This window comes from Lonchura striata, chromosome 2 (genome assembly GCF_046129695.1).
Source record: "Lonchura striata isolate bLonStr1 chromosome 2, bLonStr1.mat, whole genome shotgun sequence".
NCBI lineage: Eukaryota > Metazoa > Chordata > Aves > Passeriformes > Estrildidae > Lonchura > Lonchura striata.
This window is the reverse complement of record NC_134604.1, coordinates 91,437,827-91,456,394: the sequence shown is the minus strand read 5'-3', so window position 1 is coordinate 91,456,394 and position 18,568 is coordinate 91,437,827. Positions and strand designations below refer to the sequence as shown.

Here is an 18,568-nt window from a genome sequence, read left to right as displayed (position 1 = left end):
TAAGGGAAGAAAAAGATGTTGTTTCAATTCCTAAGTAGTCAAATGTCCCAGTATGACGCAAGAACTACACAGATGTTTAAGAAATTCGTATTTTGGGTCTGTATGTTGCGAGAAACATTAAGCTGGACTTGGCCACTCCAGACCTGGGAAGCAACTTTTGATAGTTCACGTGCACTTTGCTCACAAGACCCATGTTATTAACTTTTGTTTATGGAAAGAAACCAGTGGTAACACAAGCACATTTCTATGCCTTTCTTTCCCTCACTGATTCTGGAAAGCTGCAATTCAGGTTTCTCTGTCTTAACTGGTTTCTGCCAATGTCCTCAGACACACAGCATAGGCCAGTGGTTCATATAAAGGTGAAGGAATCAGAGCAAAGTCTATTTGCCTGAAATAATTCTAATACAACCTCCCAGTGCCGAAGGTAAGTTTAAAAATACTTCCAAAGTATGCAGTACATCTATAGCCACTTAAATTTCTGTACTTTCACAAAAGCAGTTTAATATTCCACTTTTTCCTGTGCCAAAGGTTTTCCTGTACAGACTTCCCACCCCTTGAGCTCTTTGCTCTACATTTGCTCTGTCCAAACTCTAGAACATCCACAGGAGTTTTTAACAGTACTACAGAGCATCACATTCAGTCTTTAGGAACCTAGCTTTCTGTCTGTGATCCTTTGTTACCCCTGAAGACTGAGATATAAAACTCCTCTACAGACTTACGAGTCACTGCCACTCATACATATTCTTTAACGATCTGCCTTTCAATCGCTTGTAGGGAAAACTGCAACAGCTTAAACACAAGTAATCCCATGGAAAAGTGTACTGAAAACATACCATGACCTCAGAGCCAACACAAAACCTTCTCTTTCTGCATATGTTGCATTAGTGCTGTGCTAATTTTTGAACTGGAATGCAGTAACAGTAACAAGAATTAGCTGAGTACATATTTTTTAAAATGCTGCTTTAATGCAAGTGAATTCTAATTACATCTCAAACAACAAGTAAGAGAACAAGCCCTTTCCCATCCTTCCTCCTCTCATACATCCACAAACCATTTTTTTCCTCTTTATTTGTGCCCCTGAAACCTGTGAGTACTGAAAACTTCACGTTACCACTGGCAAATGTCCTCAGGAGGAAGGACAGCAGCCCACTCACTCTGCTGCAATCATCTGATACGCTGAAACCAACAGCAGCTGCTATTTTTAATCTGCACAGCAAAGTAAATGTCAAGATCTCAGGAACACAACTGGACACATACCCAGATCTTTGAGAGCTGAAAAGCAAAAAGTTAGCAGACAGGCAACGAGGATACATCACAAATTACTGAGGCAGCCAGAAAGCTTTGGTGTAAATTGAACTTTCATTCAAGTTTGTTAGATTGTACTGCTGGAGAGGAAGAAAAAAGGAACTATTCATCTATCTGGGGCAGCCCCCTGCTGTTCCTGGTGGAGCAGGAGCAGCTCCCATGTGCCCTGGTACACAGCACTGCAATGTTCAGCCCAGGGCCGCTGCAGAACCAGTGGGAGCAGCGATTAACAATTTATGCCAATGCCAGTAACTGAGTAGCAGGGGTTTTCAGGGTTATTAGGTGCCAGTTCACAACAGACGTTAGGTTAAAATAATCTGCACTCAAGATGTACTTACATGTAATTATAGTTCATGTAGGTATTAATTATAATTATTACACATAATATGCATTTACAATTTTCTATTTATTTTTCCTGTATATATACTTTTATACATAAATGTATATATATAAAAATTAGTTCCTCAAATTAGGAAAGCCACATTTCCAAATCCTTCAGAAACATTCCTGGAGGACCTCATATTTGTGCAAAACTTACCCACAGATCACTTACAAGGAACACCTTTCACAGTCCATGTCTGGTTTCACTAGGGAAAATGATTTTGTAACTTGGTTTGGTGCCAAGTGCTTGGTAACATTTAACCTACAAGACTCTTCTATTCCCTTCTTATTTACTAGGGATTCCCAGTCATTAAGCCTTCTGGAAATGTCCCCTCAGCAAAAATCCTGTAGCGCTCCCTTGCTGCAAATGCTTTTACTGTGTGCCCTACTTTGTTAATATTTTATAATTGGCTGCTCTGCCCAGAAGTCAAAATATCCCTGTTTATAACCAAGTCTACACAAGTCTACCTCTCCCCCACATCACAAAGCTGTTTTTCAGAAAATACAGCACAGGCAATTATTTTTACTCATTTATCAGTGAAACACATTAGCTTTATATTCCTTACATATCTTAAAATTTGTTCACATTTTTTAGAGTTGCATGATCCACATTTAGTTAGCAGCTTAATTAATTATTTTTTCCCCTCTCAATAATCTGGCAAAATACTGAGCAGTTGATGACCCAGAACAAACCTGAGTCAGTAACTGCTCCCAATCTGCCACTTACTAATTTAAAAAATAGGCTAATTATAGTGTTGATATCTGTTGATCTAGGTGTTTTATAGGAATGTCCTCTGATAAAATAGCATTCCCCTGAAAAAAACACATAGCCAGGTTGTTTCCTTTTTTTCTTCAAATGTTCAAATGGAAGTGATAATTTTTAGGTGATCACACACTACATTATTTTTCATCACATTTTCTGGAAGGCAACAACTGAAATATTGCATTATAAATTATTATTGTATTATTAATTTTTTACTAAATTCCAGAAGAATATCTAGATGAAAATCAAGTTTCTCAGTATATAATTTGGCATTTTCAAGTGCTTCTGTAAAGTGATCAAAGGCTTTCTGTACTTTCCTCTCAGCCTTCCCTTTGCTGCTTACCCCTGTGCTTTGCCCAATCTGTTGTTCCGAATACCAGCCTATGGATTTTGGATGCCTTGCCAAGTTTAGGAGTGCCTGAGAGTGTAACAGAGGGCAATGTGGGCATACATGGAATTCATCCTGCCTTCCTCATCAAAATCCTGACCCTGAACTGCAGTGTAGCCCTGTGGCTCTGTTGGGATCATCAGCTGCTTCTTCTTGGAGTCAAGCAGCAAACAGGAAAAGCCAGCTCCACCAGGTGCCAGGCCACTTTATTGCTACTCTACAACACAGGTGACAACATGAAGAGACTTTTTCCCTTGTTCAAAGGGCTTTTTGTAACAAACACTGCATTGCCTGTGGCATGCAGTCACTGAGCTGGAAACCTGTCCTGGAAAAGACACTCCTAACACTGCATTTCATTGTCTCCCTGTCACAATAGTTAGCACCTCTGGATCTTACCATAATGTCCAGGACTAAGACATAACTGGCTGCTTGTGCTCCAGAACAGTAATAAGATTTGTAGGAAATAAGGATAAAGCTTGTAGGGACTCTATGACCTTGTTCTCTATTATAAATAGATTAAGAGGTTCCAAAAATAAAAGTTTAAGAAGCAATACTCTTATAGTCTTAAATTATCTCTAGGAGTCAAGAGATACAGAAGTTAAAAAAAATCCTTCCAGTTTATTGTGTATATGTCAGGTTAAAGATACATATTCCTAGTGGAACTAAATTTGTAAGTGTTACAAAAATACCCAAAACAAGCCTTCAGCTCTGCTGCTTATCTGGCAGCATTTCTATTATTTCAAGAGCCTACACAGCCCAACCTGGAACAGAATGATTTGTCTTGGAGATGCAAATCAACTGGAAAGTTAAAAACTGGCTGGTTTAGCTCTTCTCACAGTCTACACATTGCAAAGTATTTTATTCACAAGAATATGTTTATAAATGTCCATGAGAACTGGGGTGGGTGGTTGTGTGTGAGATAATAATAATGTTCTCTCTTTCTCCCGTAGTAGCAGAAATAGTTGATTTTTATACCACCAAGCACCATTCAAGAACATCTCCTTGCTAGAGATACCATTTGCTACCAGACCTCACTGGAATCCAGGAGGGAAATAGGGGAAGCCTAAGGGCTGACACGAAAATTCAGAGGTTTCCATGAACAGAATTTCATGAAAAGCACTCAGTTCTACGTTTCCTATGTTTTGAGTCAGACCCAAAACATTCCAGCATGTGCATTTGTAGGGGAAAAATACAAACACTTAAAATATACCAGCTTTTGTGTCTTCTAAGTGTCTACATCATGAGCCTTACATTAAAAGCGGAGCAATCTACATTTGGGAAGAAATCAGAAAGCCACAACAGGAAAAGGAGGAAACCCAAGAGTACTGCCAATTCTTTTTGCAGTATCAGGCCAGAGTGACCCCTGCAGGTGTCCTGTCCAGAGTGATATCCTGCAGATATGTGGTTAAATGGCAAGCTAAAACCTCTTAACTACATTATTTTTAAAACAGAAGTTCCTAATTTTCCAGGGAACAGAAAAAAAAAAATCTAACAAACCAAGCATCAGGCTCAAGCTATATTTTATCTTTTCCTTCAAATTAAACTGACTGTATTTCTGTCCTGGGGTACTGAACTCACACCACAACCAGCATTAGCTGTATCATTCACAACTGAACATTGGTTTTAAAAAAATATAAGGAAATCAAATTTATTTTGAATGGTTGAACTGTCTTTAAAAAATGGGAATGCTAGCATTTTATAGATCCTTATTGGTTGGTATTGAGATTACACAGAACGTGTATCTAGATATAAATTGAATATAGGTAAGATATCTTATATCTTGTATAAGATATTTAATATATCTTGAGAAATGACTTACTATTAACACCTTTCCAGCAGCACAAAAAGGCAGTGTTTGTTTCTACATAATGCCATCTGCCTCTATTCATCTTTTGCTTCTAGTCCCAAACTTGGAAAATAGATCCCAGAGAACTGAAAGAGCCTTTGGTTTCCCATTTGCATTTCACAGGGCACAGTGGGATTCTGAACAGATGTAGTAGCTACCTGCCATTTGGAAACTAAAGAAGGATGCTTGTTAATTAGAAAGACAATGAAGAGGCAGGCAAAGATGTCATCCTTCCAGACATTACAGAAGACAGAGATGAAATACAAAGAAACAAAACCTTCATGTGTAACCCCCCAGAGAAACAAACTGAAGTTAGCAGCATGTTTGGAAAACACAAATGCAACTTTCAGACATTCTAGTTACAGAGAATTAAATTGGCTATTTTAATTATTTATGTACCAGCTCTATTATGTGTTGCTCAGTAGAGACAGTTGCATCATTTAAAACTAGTCCAGCTTAAAGTTACAGATACCAAACCACTCCCATATAGCTTAGATATAACTGAGCAAAATACTGTTGGCTGCTCTCCTCTCTTCCCTCTCGCCCCTCTTTGTATCTGCTGCCGTTGGAATGGCTTCGTTTGCTGATAGCAGCTTTTTCACAGTATCACTGAGCTGACAGGCACCAACAGACACAGCACACACAAAATATTCCCCACTTGGTTTCCAAATAGCCTGGCCTGACTCCAGTCACTGCACCCCATGAATTGTGTCTGTCTGAAGAGTTGCATGTTTGGAGAAGTCTGCAGCTTATGGGGCTGGCCCAGAAGCCAAGGCTTTTAACTCACAAAGCGCTTTGACAGGCTTTTATCACTGATGTCCTCAAACTGAGAGGAAATTCAAGAACAAGCATTGAAGACTACAACTGCTTATCATGCCTGTTGAGGAAACAAACTTGAAAAAAAAAGCTTACAACTCTATAATGAGTCTTAATGACTGATGACTTCAGCTGAATAAGGATTCCTGGATCTGTGTTTTTAACTCCTCCAAGGGATTAGGAAGAATAGGTATTTTGTCAGTTGACCACACTGACACCTGAGCACAAAGCACAGCAGTGATATCCTCTCATGCTTAAGAAGAACCCCAGTGTTCATCAGCTCCTCACAAGAAAGCTACAGTCCCACCATGGGGGCCACTAAGCACATTACTTGAGACTGAGACAGAAGCACCTTAAAACAGAGCTGGACCAACACATATGGTTCTAGTGCAACTAAGGTTACATATTCTAAGCATCTCTCAAACTAAACACTCACATCTTGTACACTGAGGTAGACAAAAGTTACTACTGTACATGATTTTCTTCATTTAATTTCTTTTACTCCCAAAGCACATCTCCTTACACCAAGAGATTGTTTCCACCTATGCTGCATGTGCATTGCATTTTGAAACAGTATCAAAGCTTGCTGTCAGTGCATCTTTCTACTATGATATATTGAAAAAAACCCCAACACTAATAGAGTTGAACTTTTGAAAAATATCAATTTTACAGTATCTCAAGTTGCAAATACAATAAATCCAGAGAAGACACATCTTAGCTCAAAAAAGCCAAATCAATCCTTGGATATATTCTGTACTGAAGAGAGAATATATCATCTCTGATTATGACATTAACAAAACTGAGGTTAGAAAACTGTACCCAGCTCTGATATTCACAATTCAGGCAGAAAATTGAAGAACCGGAGAAGACATGAAAGAAAAGGACATATTTAGAAAAACTGAGTTCTGTAAGGAACCTCTTTATTTGCATTTATGCAAGAAAAATTATTAGTAAATTTAACACCTTCACAGAGAAAATACACCAGGCATTGTAGGCTTTTCAATAGAATAGGAGAAAGTCTTAAAAAAAGCAATACCTGCAAATTAGGACAACTCAAATTTCAATTAAAAAATATAGCAAGTGTTTTTAATAAGACTGATTTACAGTGTGAATACACTACTAGCAATGGTGGCAGGGTTACTCTTTCAAACCAAGTCTGGGATCTCTCAGATATCCTGACCTGGCCGTGAACATTTCCAAGGACGGGGCACCACCCACAACTTCTCTTGGCAGCCTGTTCCACTGCCTTTCTATCCTCTGAGTAAAAAATTTCCTCCTGACATCTAATCGAAGTGTTCCCTTCCCCCTTGTCCTATTACTATCTGCTCCTGTAAGAAGTTGTTCTCCACCTTTTTTTAAAGTTCTCTTCAAGTACTGAAAGGCCACAATGGGAAGAATTACTACTATTTCCTCACCTGGCTTTTTTGCATGGAAAGTTAGATTTCCAGTTACATTTCCAGTTTTATGAATCTTGGTACTTAATACAGATAACTTCAAGCGTATTAATACATTTTCTGGGATTTCACAAGTTAAAATATAAAACTGTATACTCTATATGGATCTGCTTTGAGCACATATAACCCATCATACATTTGTCAGCTGATACGTTATGCTTCTTACTGTCAAAGTGACATATTTGGGAAGGCTCATTTATTAAAATTGTAACTGAACACACAGAGCCCTGGCTGACTATCAGAAAGTAACAAAAATCAAAAAAAGCTGCTATGACTTTGCTGCATTAACAGAGCAGGTATAACAGTGCAATCCCTTTAACATGGAGATGGGTCTGTCAAAAGTATCATTTCAATACCACATGCACATGAATGCTTCCACAACTCAAGCCATTAGATTAAAATCAAATAAATACTTAAAAAAACCCCGGAACTTCCCTCCAGCATGGCTACTCTAATAAAATATAAAGCATGAACTAAGTAAGCCTTTTGCTGCATACTAAGGCTTGGCTACTAATAGGTTCTTCCATGTCACAAAAAACCCAGAACCTCTTCTCCCAAACCCATACTTCTGTGTTTATGCCACTCTACCTACCTTCCTCCTTTGCATGCAGCCATGGAATTTTACCTTTGATCAGTCCTAGATGAATTAAGATTTAATTTTACAAGTTATTTTGCTGATGGCTTTTGAAAGGGATGAAACTTTGATTTACTGGGTAGATAAACAAGCAAATAGCACTGTCTGCACAGACAGCCAAAGGCTGCAGTCCCACATAGAGTAGTGCCATAGATGGCCTACTGAAAATTGCTTTATTTCAAAATAATCAAATTATATCAATGAAGGCTTGCTTGTTAAAATGAAGGAGGCATTCTTGACTCCACCTTGGTGTAATAGGTCCTGCTTCCAGTGTAAATACAGTAGTGTAATGACACATGTCAAGGAACACAATATTCTTCAGCGTTTTTAAACATTGGGGTGCTTTTGCTGCATGTTTCCTCACAAAAGTAAGGCTGACAGCATGGATATTCTTGTCACATACAGCAAACTTCTGTTTCATACAAAAGTGTAAGAGTTCTACCCAGCAACCTAAAACACACCTGCTAAATCAGATTGTTCTTTTACTGATGAGGTTTGAGACTGGGTGGGAGAGAGATATGATACAGAAAGTAAAATTATTTCAAATGTATAAATACCTGTGTAATTTAAAAGAAAATAACACTATCAGTTGCTCATTTCCTGTTTGCTCAAGTCTCACAAATACCCTAGCAGTTCAGATTTGTAAGTAATGAGGATTTCAGGCTCATCATGGTTTCTAAATACAGGCACATGACTCTGTCATTCCACCTTCAGCTTAACAGGACACGGCATGCTTAATTCCTAGGTATATTCAACTGACCTCTAAAGCTCAGACATTAATGTTTTCATTGTGGCTGGGGGTTAATAGTAGAACATGATGGAGTCCTGTATTTCAAAACTCTTAATTATTCAGCTGACCAGCAAAATGCTCCTGTCTCTGAGTACCAGATGTGATGCTGGAGGCCAGAGGGGCATATCACTATGGCTTCAAATGCAGTCACAGAGGAATTCAATGGATGAGTGAGAATCCTGCCAACTCACAGATCTGTAGCTGAGAGCTGCCAGAGGAAGAAGATAAAGAAGCAGCCCAGAACTGATCGATCTGCTGAAATTTTCTGGGTTGATGGTACTACAAAAAAACCCACAGTTGTCATAAAAAACTTTGCAAACATAGTGTCATGCTTGTCACACATAGCCTTGAAAGGAGCTTTCCACACCAAAAGCACATTCTTGAGGTGCTCAGGTCTTCTCTCTGAAAGGAAATGCTTTTCATCACAACAGTCCCATCTTAGGCTGCAAATTCAATTCAGATTAGGTCTAGCAGTGTTCTTCTATCTGCACAGCTAAATAAAAACACTTCCTGTGAAGAGGTGCACTTCCCTTGGAGATACAGATCTGAAAAGATGGAGCTGCCAAGCCAGTTCTGCTTTCAGAGGTTCCCTGGCAATACCCAGTTAGGGTATTTAAATAAATTCAGCCACAAGAACAAAATAAATACAAGCTCAACTGCAATTAAAAGCAAACAGTCTACACAGAGATACTTTACAGCTTAGGACAGCCTTCTGCATTTCCCAAGTGGTCCTTCCTGTCAGACCTGGAAGTCTGTATGATGGGACTCAAAAGACTGTTGTAACATGAATCACTCAAAAGAGGAGGATATTCAAGAGTTTGATATGTAGCTTTGATGCCATTCACATCAAATATTCATGTATCTTACCATGCCTATTCCCTTGTGCAACCTGTGTGTCTCTGACTGATACAATTGCAAGTCAGAGAGCTGAACAAACATGGGAGATTATCTTATCTCAGCATGCAGCCACTTGCCTTAACCAGCAGTCACTACACTACACACCAATAATGTAGTGTGTGATCACCTAAAAAGAGTGGCACCTTGCTTTGCACCTTGTGCACTTGCAGCTAATGTCAGATACTTCAGTGCAGTCTACTACTTTGGTGACCATTTAATCATTCAAAACTCTGCTCTTTTTATTTTTTATAAACAACCAGGCAGTACACATGGGCAAAAAAAATTTACAAGAACCTGCTAAAAAGTAATGAGACTGAAGAAAGATTGCTAGACTGATTCTTGAAGAATGCAACACCTCATTTAGAATTTTTATTAAGAATATTGGAAAAAAAGAAAAAGCTGGTATTTGTTGACAACACTAAACTAAGAGATACTATACACAAAGTACAATGAAGTAACAGTGGAAAGCCTGGTGTAATAGACATGATGACATTTAAAATAACACGAATGTGCAAATAAAGTTCAGCAAAAAGGTGTTATGAAGTCCTAAATGCTGTGGAAAAAACATCTGTTGACAATGAGAGAGAAGGAACAGCACATGCATTATGATGGAGATCACAAATCAAAACCAGAGTGCCACTAGGGAAAAAAGGCAAGGAAAATCCTACACCTTTCCTCTCTTAAGCAAAACATTTTCCACTGTGAAAATAGGCACTGCACAAGGCACTAGCTGATTCTCCACCAGAAAATAAAAGTGTGCCATTGTGATCAGGTTTACAAAAATAAAAATTAGAAAAATCAAGCAAACAGAATAATTATTAGGCTAAAACAGGAACAGAGAAAAGTTTCATACAAGAGAAGAGTTTGAGTGAAGGAGCATCGCCATACAAAAAAACCTCCAAAATTGATGCATCCTACAAATACATGAAAAGTAAGCACAAAAGAGAGGGAGACTTTTCTCACCCTCAAGAGTTGGCACTGACACTAGAATAAAAGGATATTAAATTGGCCATGAACAGGGTAGTGCAGAACTCATAAGACCTCTCTCAACCACAGAAGTATTCTACTACTAGTTTTCAGTAAGAGTAACTCCAGTATAATGGTCCAATAGATTTGCTAGAATATACATTGATATATACAATTGCTTCCAGACTGAGAACACCGAAGGTGAGAGAGGGGATTATTCTTCTGTATATAAGCATAAGCATCATGCTGAAGTGAGACCAAATTGTTGAGCTTTTCGTCTCATAATCTCACCATTTAATCAGAAATATGTAAAATATTACAAGTATACCCCCTTACTTACATACGGAGGTGCCACAGTTAAAAGGTCCTACCTAACCAATGCTTTCTAAATAAATCTCCCCACTCTTTCCTTAAAAGCACAAAAAAAAATCCCCAAAACTTCTCAAAGAGGATCAGAGTGATGAACAGAATAGAGCAGAAACATTAGAGCTATGCTGTGTATAAACTGCAGGTACATCACTCTGAGTTTGTATTGAATCTATACTGCTTCTTGTGAGCAATGCTGTCTTCTGCAGCCATCTGTCTGAATGGGAATTAAAAAAACTTGGTAACACCAAAACTTCAGTTAAACAAATAATTCTCTTCCCCCTTGCTGTGCTTAAATGATAATCCCTCCAAATCCCTGGCTGAGCAGCTGACAGACAACAGGCAGAAATGCACAGGCTTGCCCTCAGCAGAAGCAGGAACTTTCTGGCTTCACCCAGCTGTATCCAGCAGTGTTGGACAAATCAAAGTTCAGGCAAATGAAAGGCATGCACACAACTCTTCTTACCAATCAACCAAAGCCTAATTTACTGACTCTCTCTCCCAGCTGCATTATCTTCATTTGGATGTAACAAAACAATTCAGCCAGAAAACCTTTACTGATGGAGCCCTATTTTCTGTCACTTCCCCAGAATGCTCCCATCTGTCACACTGTACATTTTCCAATCAATGCCATTGATCTGTGGCTGGCTTAGTTGATCTGCTGACCAAGAAAACCACTGTCAGCATCACGGTTCTGGAGCAGGTGTTTAATGTAATTAAATGTGTGTGGGCAGGGGAGGAAGCACCCACAGAGACATGGCAGAGAGCAGAGAATGGATTTCTAAATTGTACTAAAGCACCACTGATTTAACCGGCAGTGACAGAACACACTGAAAAATGAGGACATGACCTGGAGGCATATTTGGTGCAATGACAGGGGGAAAACATGTATATTATAATGCAAACAAATCAAGAAAACCAAATCAGCAACCAAACTAAAGGAAAAATGTTGGCTAATCAAACTGTTGGGATCCAACAAAATTGATTCCTAGCATTCCCTCTGAAAACCTGGAAAACATTCAAGATCTAAGATCTTGAGAGGTGTTTCTCTGACTCCCTAACAAATAATTATAGGGCTTAAAACTGAAATGGGCAATACCTTGCACTGTTAACAGAAAGGCAGTATTTACTTGAGTGAGTTGCTTTATGAATATGGTCTGTCTGATTCTTTCTCTCACATATGCAGACACAGTATTTCACTGAAATTATGCCAATTATTTTATCTGTCATGCCTTGAATCTTATAAATATACAAATCAAACTACATGGAGAGTGGTGGGAATAGAAGGGATAAAAACATTCTTTAAAATCTGGGGTGGGGGGAAAGAGCATCAGCAATAAGTTTTCTGTCAATAAAGCCTTGTATTATTCAATGCAAATATTCATACTATATAGAAGATTCATATTGCCTAGTTGGACCCAGGCTAAAGTCAGTGACAACAATCTTGTTACAGAAAAGTAAAAATATACCTATAACTTCAGTAAATATACACCTACTTTATACACAGTAATTGCATTACATGTTATGAAATTTCTTTTCATCACCAATGCTACCTGCCTAAGATAAAGTCAACAGCTAGGAGGGAAAAATAAGAACAACTTTTGCCAAAAGTATCAGTAAAGTGTAGAAAGATATAAAAAAAACAAAGGTTTACCAACAAACATAGAATTCTGACTCTACCTCCTTTGCCTCAAAAAAAAGTGTGTAAGACTATTGAAAGGATTAACAGCAAGAATTTCCACACATCTCTTCACAATAAACCTGCCTTTTACCAAATGCCTTATCCCTGACACAGTCATGTCAAAGCACACAAATACCATGCAAGGCAGTGGCAGGTCCCAGGGCAGACAGCAGCCCTGTCTCTTACCTGCTGGCACAGCTTAGAGCTCTCAAGGCTGAACAAAAGCAACAGTCAGTTGATTTCTTTAGACTATTTTTACAGCTTGAAAGTAAACTTCAAGGCTGCATAATGTTAAATATTTGCAGACTGACTTAACAATTCATAGCATTCCCTGCCTGTCTCTACTCTTTCAGTCTGGAAATAAAGTCCAACCACTGTTTCCACACAAGAAAAATCCAAGTTCCTACATGGTGTAGTCAATGTAAAATAATTTCTTACAGTCATCCAAAAGCATAAAAAGAATCTTTCAGCTATTCTTTATTTCTCAAGGTCTTTCCTTTCTGTTCACTAGGGAACCATTTTTTTTTTCTTTGCTTAATCTTAAACATGAACAGACAGAAGGAAAAGTGAAAGTTTCAATCAACCTTGACCAGTACCTAGTTGACAGTGTAATACTGAATTCCACCTCTGACCATTTAAGATAAAAATCTGTGCAAAAGCAAAACTAGGCTAATAAGGAATCCTCCATTTCCTACTGGTCTTCCAATGAGACCTTCCACCTACATTAAAGGTGTATCTGTAGTCAGACCTGTGAAATTCTAATAGGAATTCACGATAAAACCATTCTCCCTCTAGAATTAAATTCCAAGAAAAAACATTCCCAAATGCATTTCACAAGAGTAAAAAATATAGCAGTGCCTGGTGTCTGCTTCTGGTTTTAAACCACCTCACATGTGCATTGAGGTTCAGCTTATACACTGGACAGAATTGATTGTGTAAACACCTCCTGCAACCCCAGAGATCCAGACAAGGGAACTCAGAAAGCTACTGGACAGGCCAGATGTAGATATTGTCTACAGCTGAGAAGAATGCAAAGATAAAAGCTAAGCTACAAATATTAATAAAATTATGTTTTTAACATACCAGGCAATATTCTTCCAATAAGAGCATCTAGCAACCAAAAGGATTCCTCTTCATTCTTTGTAATAAGAATCAGGTATCCAGCAATGAAGTTCATGCCCTGAAATAGAAAGGTTTTGAGATGCATACACTTACCTTAACAGTATCTAGCTTACTTCTTTTGATTAAGGGCTAAATTACTACAGTTCTACAAATTGTGTATATTAAATCCATTTAAGTAATGAAGGCCACTGGTTGAGTAACCTGCTAAACCTACACACAAGAATTACTAACAAAGATCAAGGAAAGAAAAATTAAAAGAAAAGGTTTAGCAGTCTATACTTTCAATTTTGCTTTTTTTCTTTTAATTCCTAAGCCCAATGCAACTGAAAGCTGCTTTGATCAGAACCCAAACACAGCTGTATTAGATGAGCACTACAAGCACAACAAACCTGCAGGCAGATAGTGAGGCTGCAGGAGGAGAATGTCTGACCAAAACACATTAAGTAAAATGATGTAGTTCCAGCAGCTTTTGCTGCTTAACTCATCTAAAGGCTGTGTACAAACTGTTTTCTTCCATAATAACTCCAGTACTCCACAGATACATATAAAAGCACTGATCCTATGAGGAGACCAGATGTGCAAAGAATCCACACAAGAGTTTTTAAAGTGTTCTTCTTTCATTAGTAAAGGTACCAAAATATATGATTAACAATTGGACACGTAGAAGCTACTATGGTTTAGAAGTTGTGTGTTATGTTGTGTTTAACTACCTCTATATAGACACTTGCAAAATTGAGTCTTCGTAATTCTACCCCTTCTGTTGTTACCATAATATTAAAAATACCTTTTGATAAATACATATTACTGAAAATAATAGAAATCATTGATCTTTTGAAGAATGGGAGTAAATTTCTGTACAAAACTAGCTGGAGTACACAAGAAAAAAAAATTTTAGAGACTTCAGTGTAGGTTTAAGTCCAAGTCTTCTCTCAAGATTTCAAAAAATACTGTTCATATTCTTTCAACTTCTGAGTAGTTTTATTTACTACATAACTTTCTCAGCTAAAATGAGCTATATGTTAGCACACACGTTCTTGCTCAGGAAGTTGAGGAGACAGGAGAGAACTTAATAAGTGAACTGAAACACATTTTTCTCATGACAGTGCCTGCTTCTTTAAGATCCTTAAAGACAGACTTTTTTTTCTTGACTGTCAGACTATCATGAATCAACTTACATTCTTTGTGTCCCACAGGAAACTTTACAGTACTTGACAGTGACAACAGAAGCTTTCTTGAGCTGCCATGAAAGCAATTATCAGGCTGAATTTCAAAGAAATCTTCTTCCTACTTGTGTTACCTATATTGAGCGATGGCATGAAATAATGCTACCACCCCTTGAGTACATGATGCCACATTAATGCTGGTCTTTCTGTACTTTGAAAAATGTAACAGTGAAAACACAGGAAATTGAGACCTCATGATGCCTTGTACATACCATGGCCTGTATAGGGAAAGCTGGCAGGACAAGGAAATGGAACCAAATTGACCAAGCTGTCTACAAGAACAGCCACTGAGAAATTCAGAAGGGTATTTGAATTTGCCTGAAGTATTCATAACCAGTCATAACCTCCCAGGACCAGTTTATAAACAGAAACAGTTTGTGGGTGTGCTTGTAAAAACACACATTCAAATGGACAAGAACAGTTAGCACTGGTGAAATGCAGCATTGTTTACAAAACAATGATTACCTACCTGACAATATCCTACTGCTTTATTATGATGCCCATATGCTACCAATACATTGTAGAGTGCATGTTGCAAACACGGATCAGCAGTTGTGCGGAATTTTACATTATCTGGAAATGTTCTGTTCATGTCTAAACAAAAGGAAAAAAAAAACAAACCCAAAATTAAGAGCTGCTCCTTGTCAGTTTCAAAAAAACTTTTATAGGTCTTCTGAAGTACAACTGAAGCTTCACTATGAACTGCTGTTTTGGTGGATCAATGTTAAGAAACAGCTTTATCTCTATTTTGGCTAAAAGGGCACTTGCATTCAAGGATAATCTATTCCTAGAAAGAATAATCCTATTAGTGTACAGAAACCAATTTCAAGCAGACCTAGAGAAATTCTCCTGCATATTGGACTCCTTCCATGTCTGACTGCAAAGTCTTAAAATGAAAGCAAACCAGGTATTTAGACTGACAGACACAAGACATGCCAAGCATATCAAGTCAAGTGGCATGAAATGAGTTTGCCTCTAGGAAAGCACATTCTCATAACAAATCAGATGAACTTTCAATTGACTTACTCAGTGAACTTCTACCAAACAGTAGCAGCCAAAAAACACCAGACCTGTTCCCACAGTTGCCAACTTCCACTTAGAAATCACTTTTTAAAATTTAACTTTCTCCATGATGTGATCATGAGAAGACTTGTGTCTTCACTGGTGCAAGATCATCAAAAATGGGAGTGGTTTCTGATAACCAAGCAACAGAGCACATTTCCACATGCTTCAAACTCAATGCTTAACCAAGTAATGAGTATGCAATTACTGACATTTCCAACCAATAATTTCTTTCAGACCAAACATTAATCCCTACAAAGGTCTAAAAACTAGACATGCAAGTTTGAGCAACAGCCCTTAGTTGTTGGAAAAAAGCAGGCAGAGTTTATTTTTTGGGCTGCTTCACTCCATAAAGAGAAAACCCAAGGTCACTTGCACAGAGACGTGCATCTGATCTTTAAATAGAATTTTTCTCTCAAACTTAAACATCTAAAAGTAACTTTGAAGACTTTTAAAACCCCAGAGTTATTAATAAAATATGAGTAGTTGTTTGGGTTATATTTAACAACAATAAATTGGGTTAAAGTTAAAAACAAACTTCAGTAACAGCACTTCTGTACAGATCTTCATGTCCTAAGAATTATCACTTTTTATCAGCTTTTTCCGGCATAAAGGAAGAAGTCAGTTACAGCTTTGACACAAAGTTCAGCTATAAGCAACCAAAGGAAGAAAGCTCCCCAAAATCATGAATAGTGTAGTGGAAGTCACATGCATGAAGCAGTTATCACAATCATTGCTATCTCTTCCTTTTAAAGGGAACAAATAATTTGCAGGAAAATATTTCACTTCACCTCTTATGTGTAAGAGAAGAAAAACACAAGGGAAAAAAGACAATTTTTGAGAGGACCTGAACAACAGACAATTGCAGGATAAATAAATTTCTTTTGTTTCTTCTTGGTAGGAAGATTAGGCAGCAGAGTATTTGCACAATCAGAATTTATTCTTCATTAAAGTATATGCAGAATGTTACAGAAAAGATTAATGCTGAATTTTAGCCATGGCTCATCTCCTCAGCTATGCAGAGAAAGGATGAAGGGAGAGTAAGAAAAGTCCATCACATACAAAGCAGGGACTACTCAGACTGAACTCATCTGTAATTTCACAACCTGCAATTGAGAGAATCAGCTGCAACTTGTTTTCTGACTGCAGAGCATGTCTTTTCCCACAAGGACTGGGGGAAGCCTTCCCTAGTTTTATGAAGGATTTAAAATTTTCCTTTATATTTAGTAACAATATTTTAGTTTAGGGTGAGGGGATAGGGAGAAAAAATAAGATACAAGAGCTAAAAAGCTTTACCCTTAATAGCAGATATGGAGCATGGTTTCACAGGACTCCTTGTGCCAGATTATTCCTTTTAGCACAGGAGCAGAGGATCCCATTCCTTCCCTCTCCATCCTGCCCTTTCTGCTGCATTTGCATGCTCTCCCTCCTCTCCCAGTTCTGAGGCTCCTCTGACTCAAGATGAGGGAACTCCACCCTCCACAGGCACACACAAGCCAAAGTTTTACCACGCTACAAGATGAAGGTCAGAGATGACTTGAGGCAAATGGAAGGAGCAGGCATGGGCTGTTCATTTGGCTTCACCACTTATATCCACTTTAAATACATCTTTTCCAGGGAAGACCTCCTTCTCATGCTCTGCACAGCCTACCCTCTGACCTACCGTCCATTAATCTACTTGACTCTTTATAGACATTCTGTCCACAGGAACACAGCCTCAAACTAGTCCAGTTTTGGGGGGAAAAAAAAAAATCAGGGTTCTTTTCAAACAGCAAAATGAACATTAGAATCTTACACTGATAGATAAATCCCAAAATTATTACTATCTTTTCATTATGTGCAGATTTGATGCTTATAAATAAACTAGGTATGGGAACACAGAAGCAGGAAGGAGGTCACAATGAAAAACTAGCTACTCTTTTGTAGTAAATTCAGATTAAATCCCAATAGCAATTTTTTTACAATCTTTCAGCTCTCTCTGAGCTGGCAGTTTTATGCTGCTATAAAACAACCAACTTTACTGCTGATTTATCTCTGTGCAGCAACCATGAGAAGACCACTGGATTCTTTCTTTCCTCTCATGGGTCTGCAGTATTTCAACCTCATTCAGTAACACAAACACGCAGAATACATTAGCCTCCGTTTATAAAACAGACGTCTATTTTGGTACCAAGAACCACAGTCATTGATGATATTTCTAGAGCAAAGAGATTTGAAAGCACAGTCCAGAAAACCAATGCTTTTGGAACCAGTCTCGTGCTTTTCCTACTTAGGGTACTTTAAAAGTTATGCATCTACAAGACAACCTTCTTCACCTTGCTATCTCATCCTTCCTTTTTGCCCTGATCCCAGCCAGGACAGAGTTCATTTCTGCAGTAGTTGGGAGGGGGTGAGGGTATAGGGCCTGGAGGTTGTTCTACACCAACTCATCATTGCCAGGGGCCTGGGAAAAAGAGTGTCCTCCAGGGAGAAGGGGTTCCATCCAGTGAAAAAAGTTGCAGAGGGGAGCTACCTGGTATTGTCTATTATCATTTGTTTTCCTTCTCTGTGAATTGTTTCATATACCTTTTGTTATTAATATTGCTGCTGTTACTGTTCTTTTTCACATCTCATTGCTGTTTCCAGTAAATTGTTCTTATCCCAACCCGTGATCTTTGCCAACTGGAGGTGGGGAGAGGAACTGGCACGTGGTTTTATTGGGAGTGCTGAACTGAAGAATACATTTCCTAAACCATGGCACTTTTACTTTCATATCCTGGTACTTCCCACTCCAAGACACAGGTGGTCAGTAAATTACACAAGTATTTTTATAACTAACATATCCTACTCCACTTACAGTAATTTCTTTGCCACTGCTACATATGTAATGTGCAC

General features: G+C 38.2%; 1 protein-coding gene across 1 annotated transcript in view; it reads right to left on the bottom strand.

The window, feature by feature from the left end:
- Positions 1-18,568, bottom strand: part of GRTP1 (growth hormone regulated TBC protein 1) — a 34,297-nt gene that overhangs the window by 3,907 nt on the left and 11,822 nt on the right. Inside the window, exons 4-5 of the mRNA XM_021545623.3 lie at positions 15,102-15,226; positions 13,371-13,467 (exon numbers count right to left, since the gene is read on the bottom strand). Coding sequence (XP_021401298.2) covers positions 13,371-13,467; positions 15,102-15,226 — 222 coding nt within the window. The remainder of the gene's footprint in view (positions 1-13,370; positions 13,468-15,101; positions 15,227-18,568) is intronic.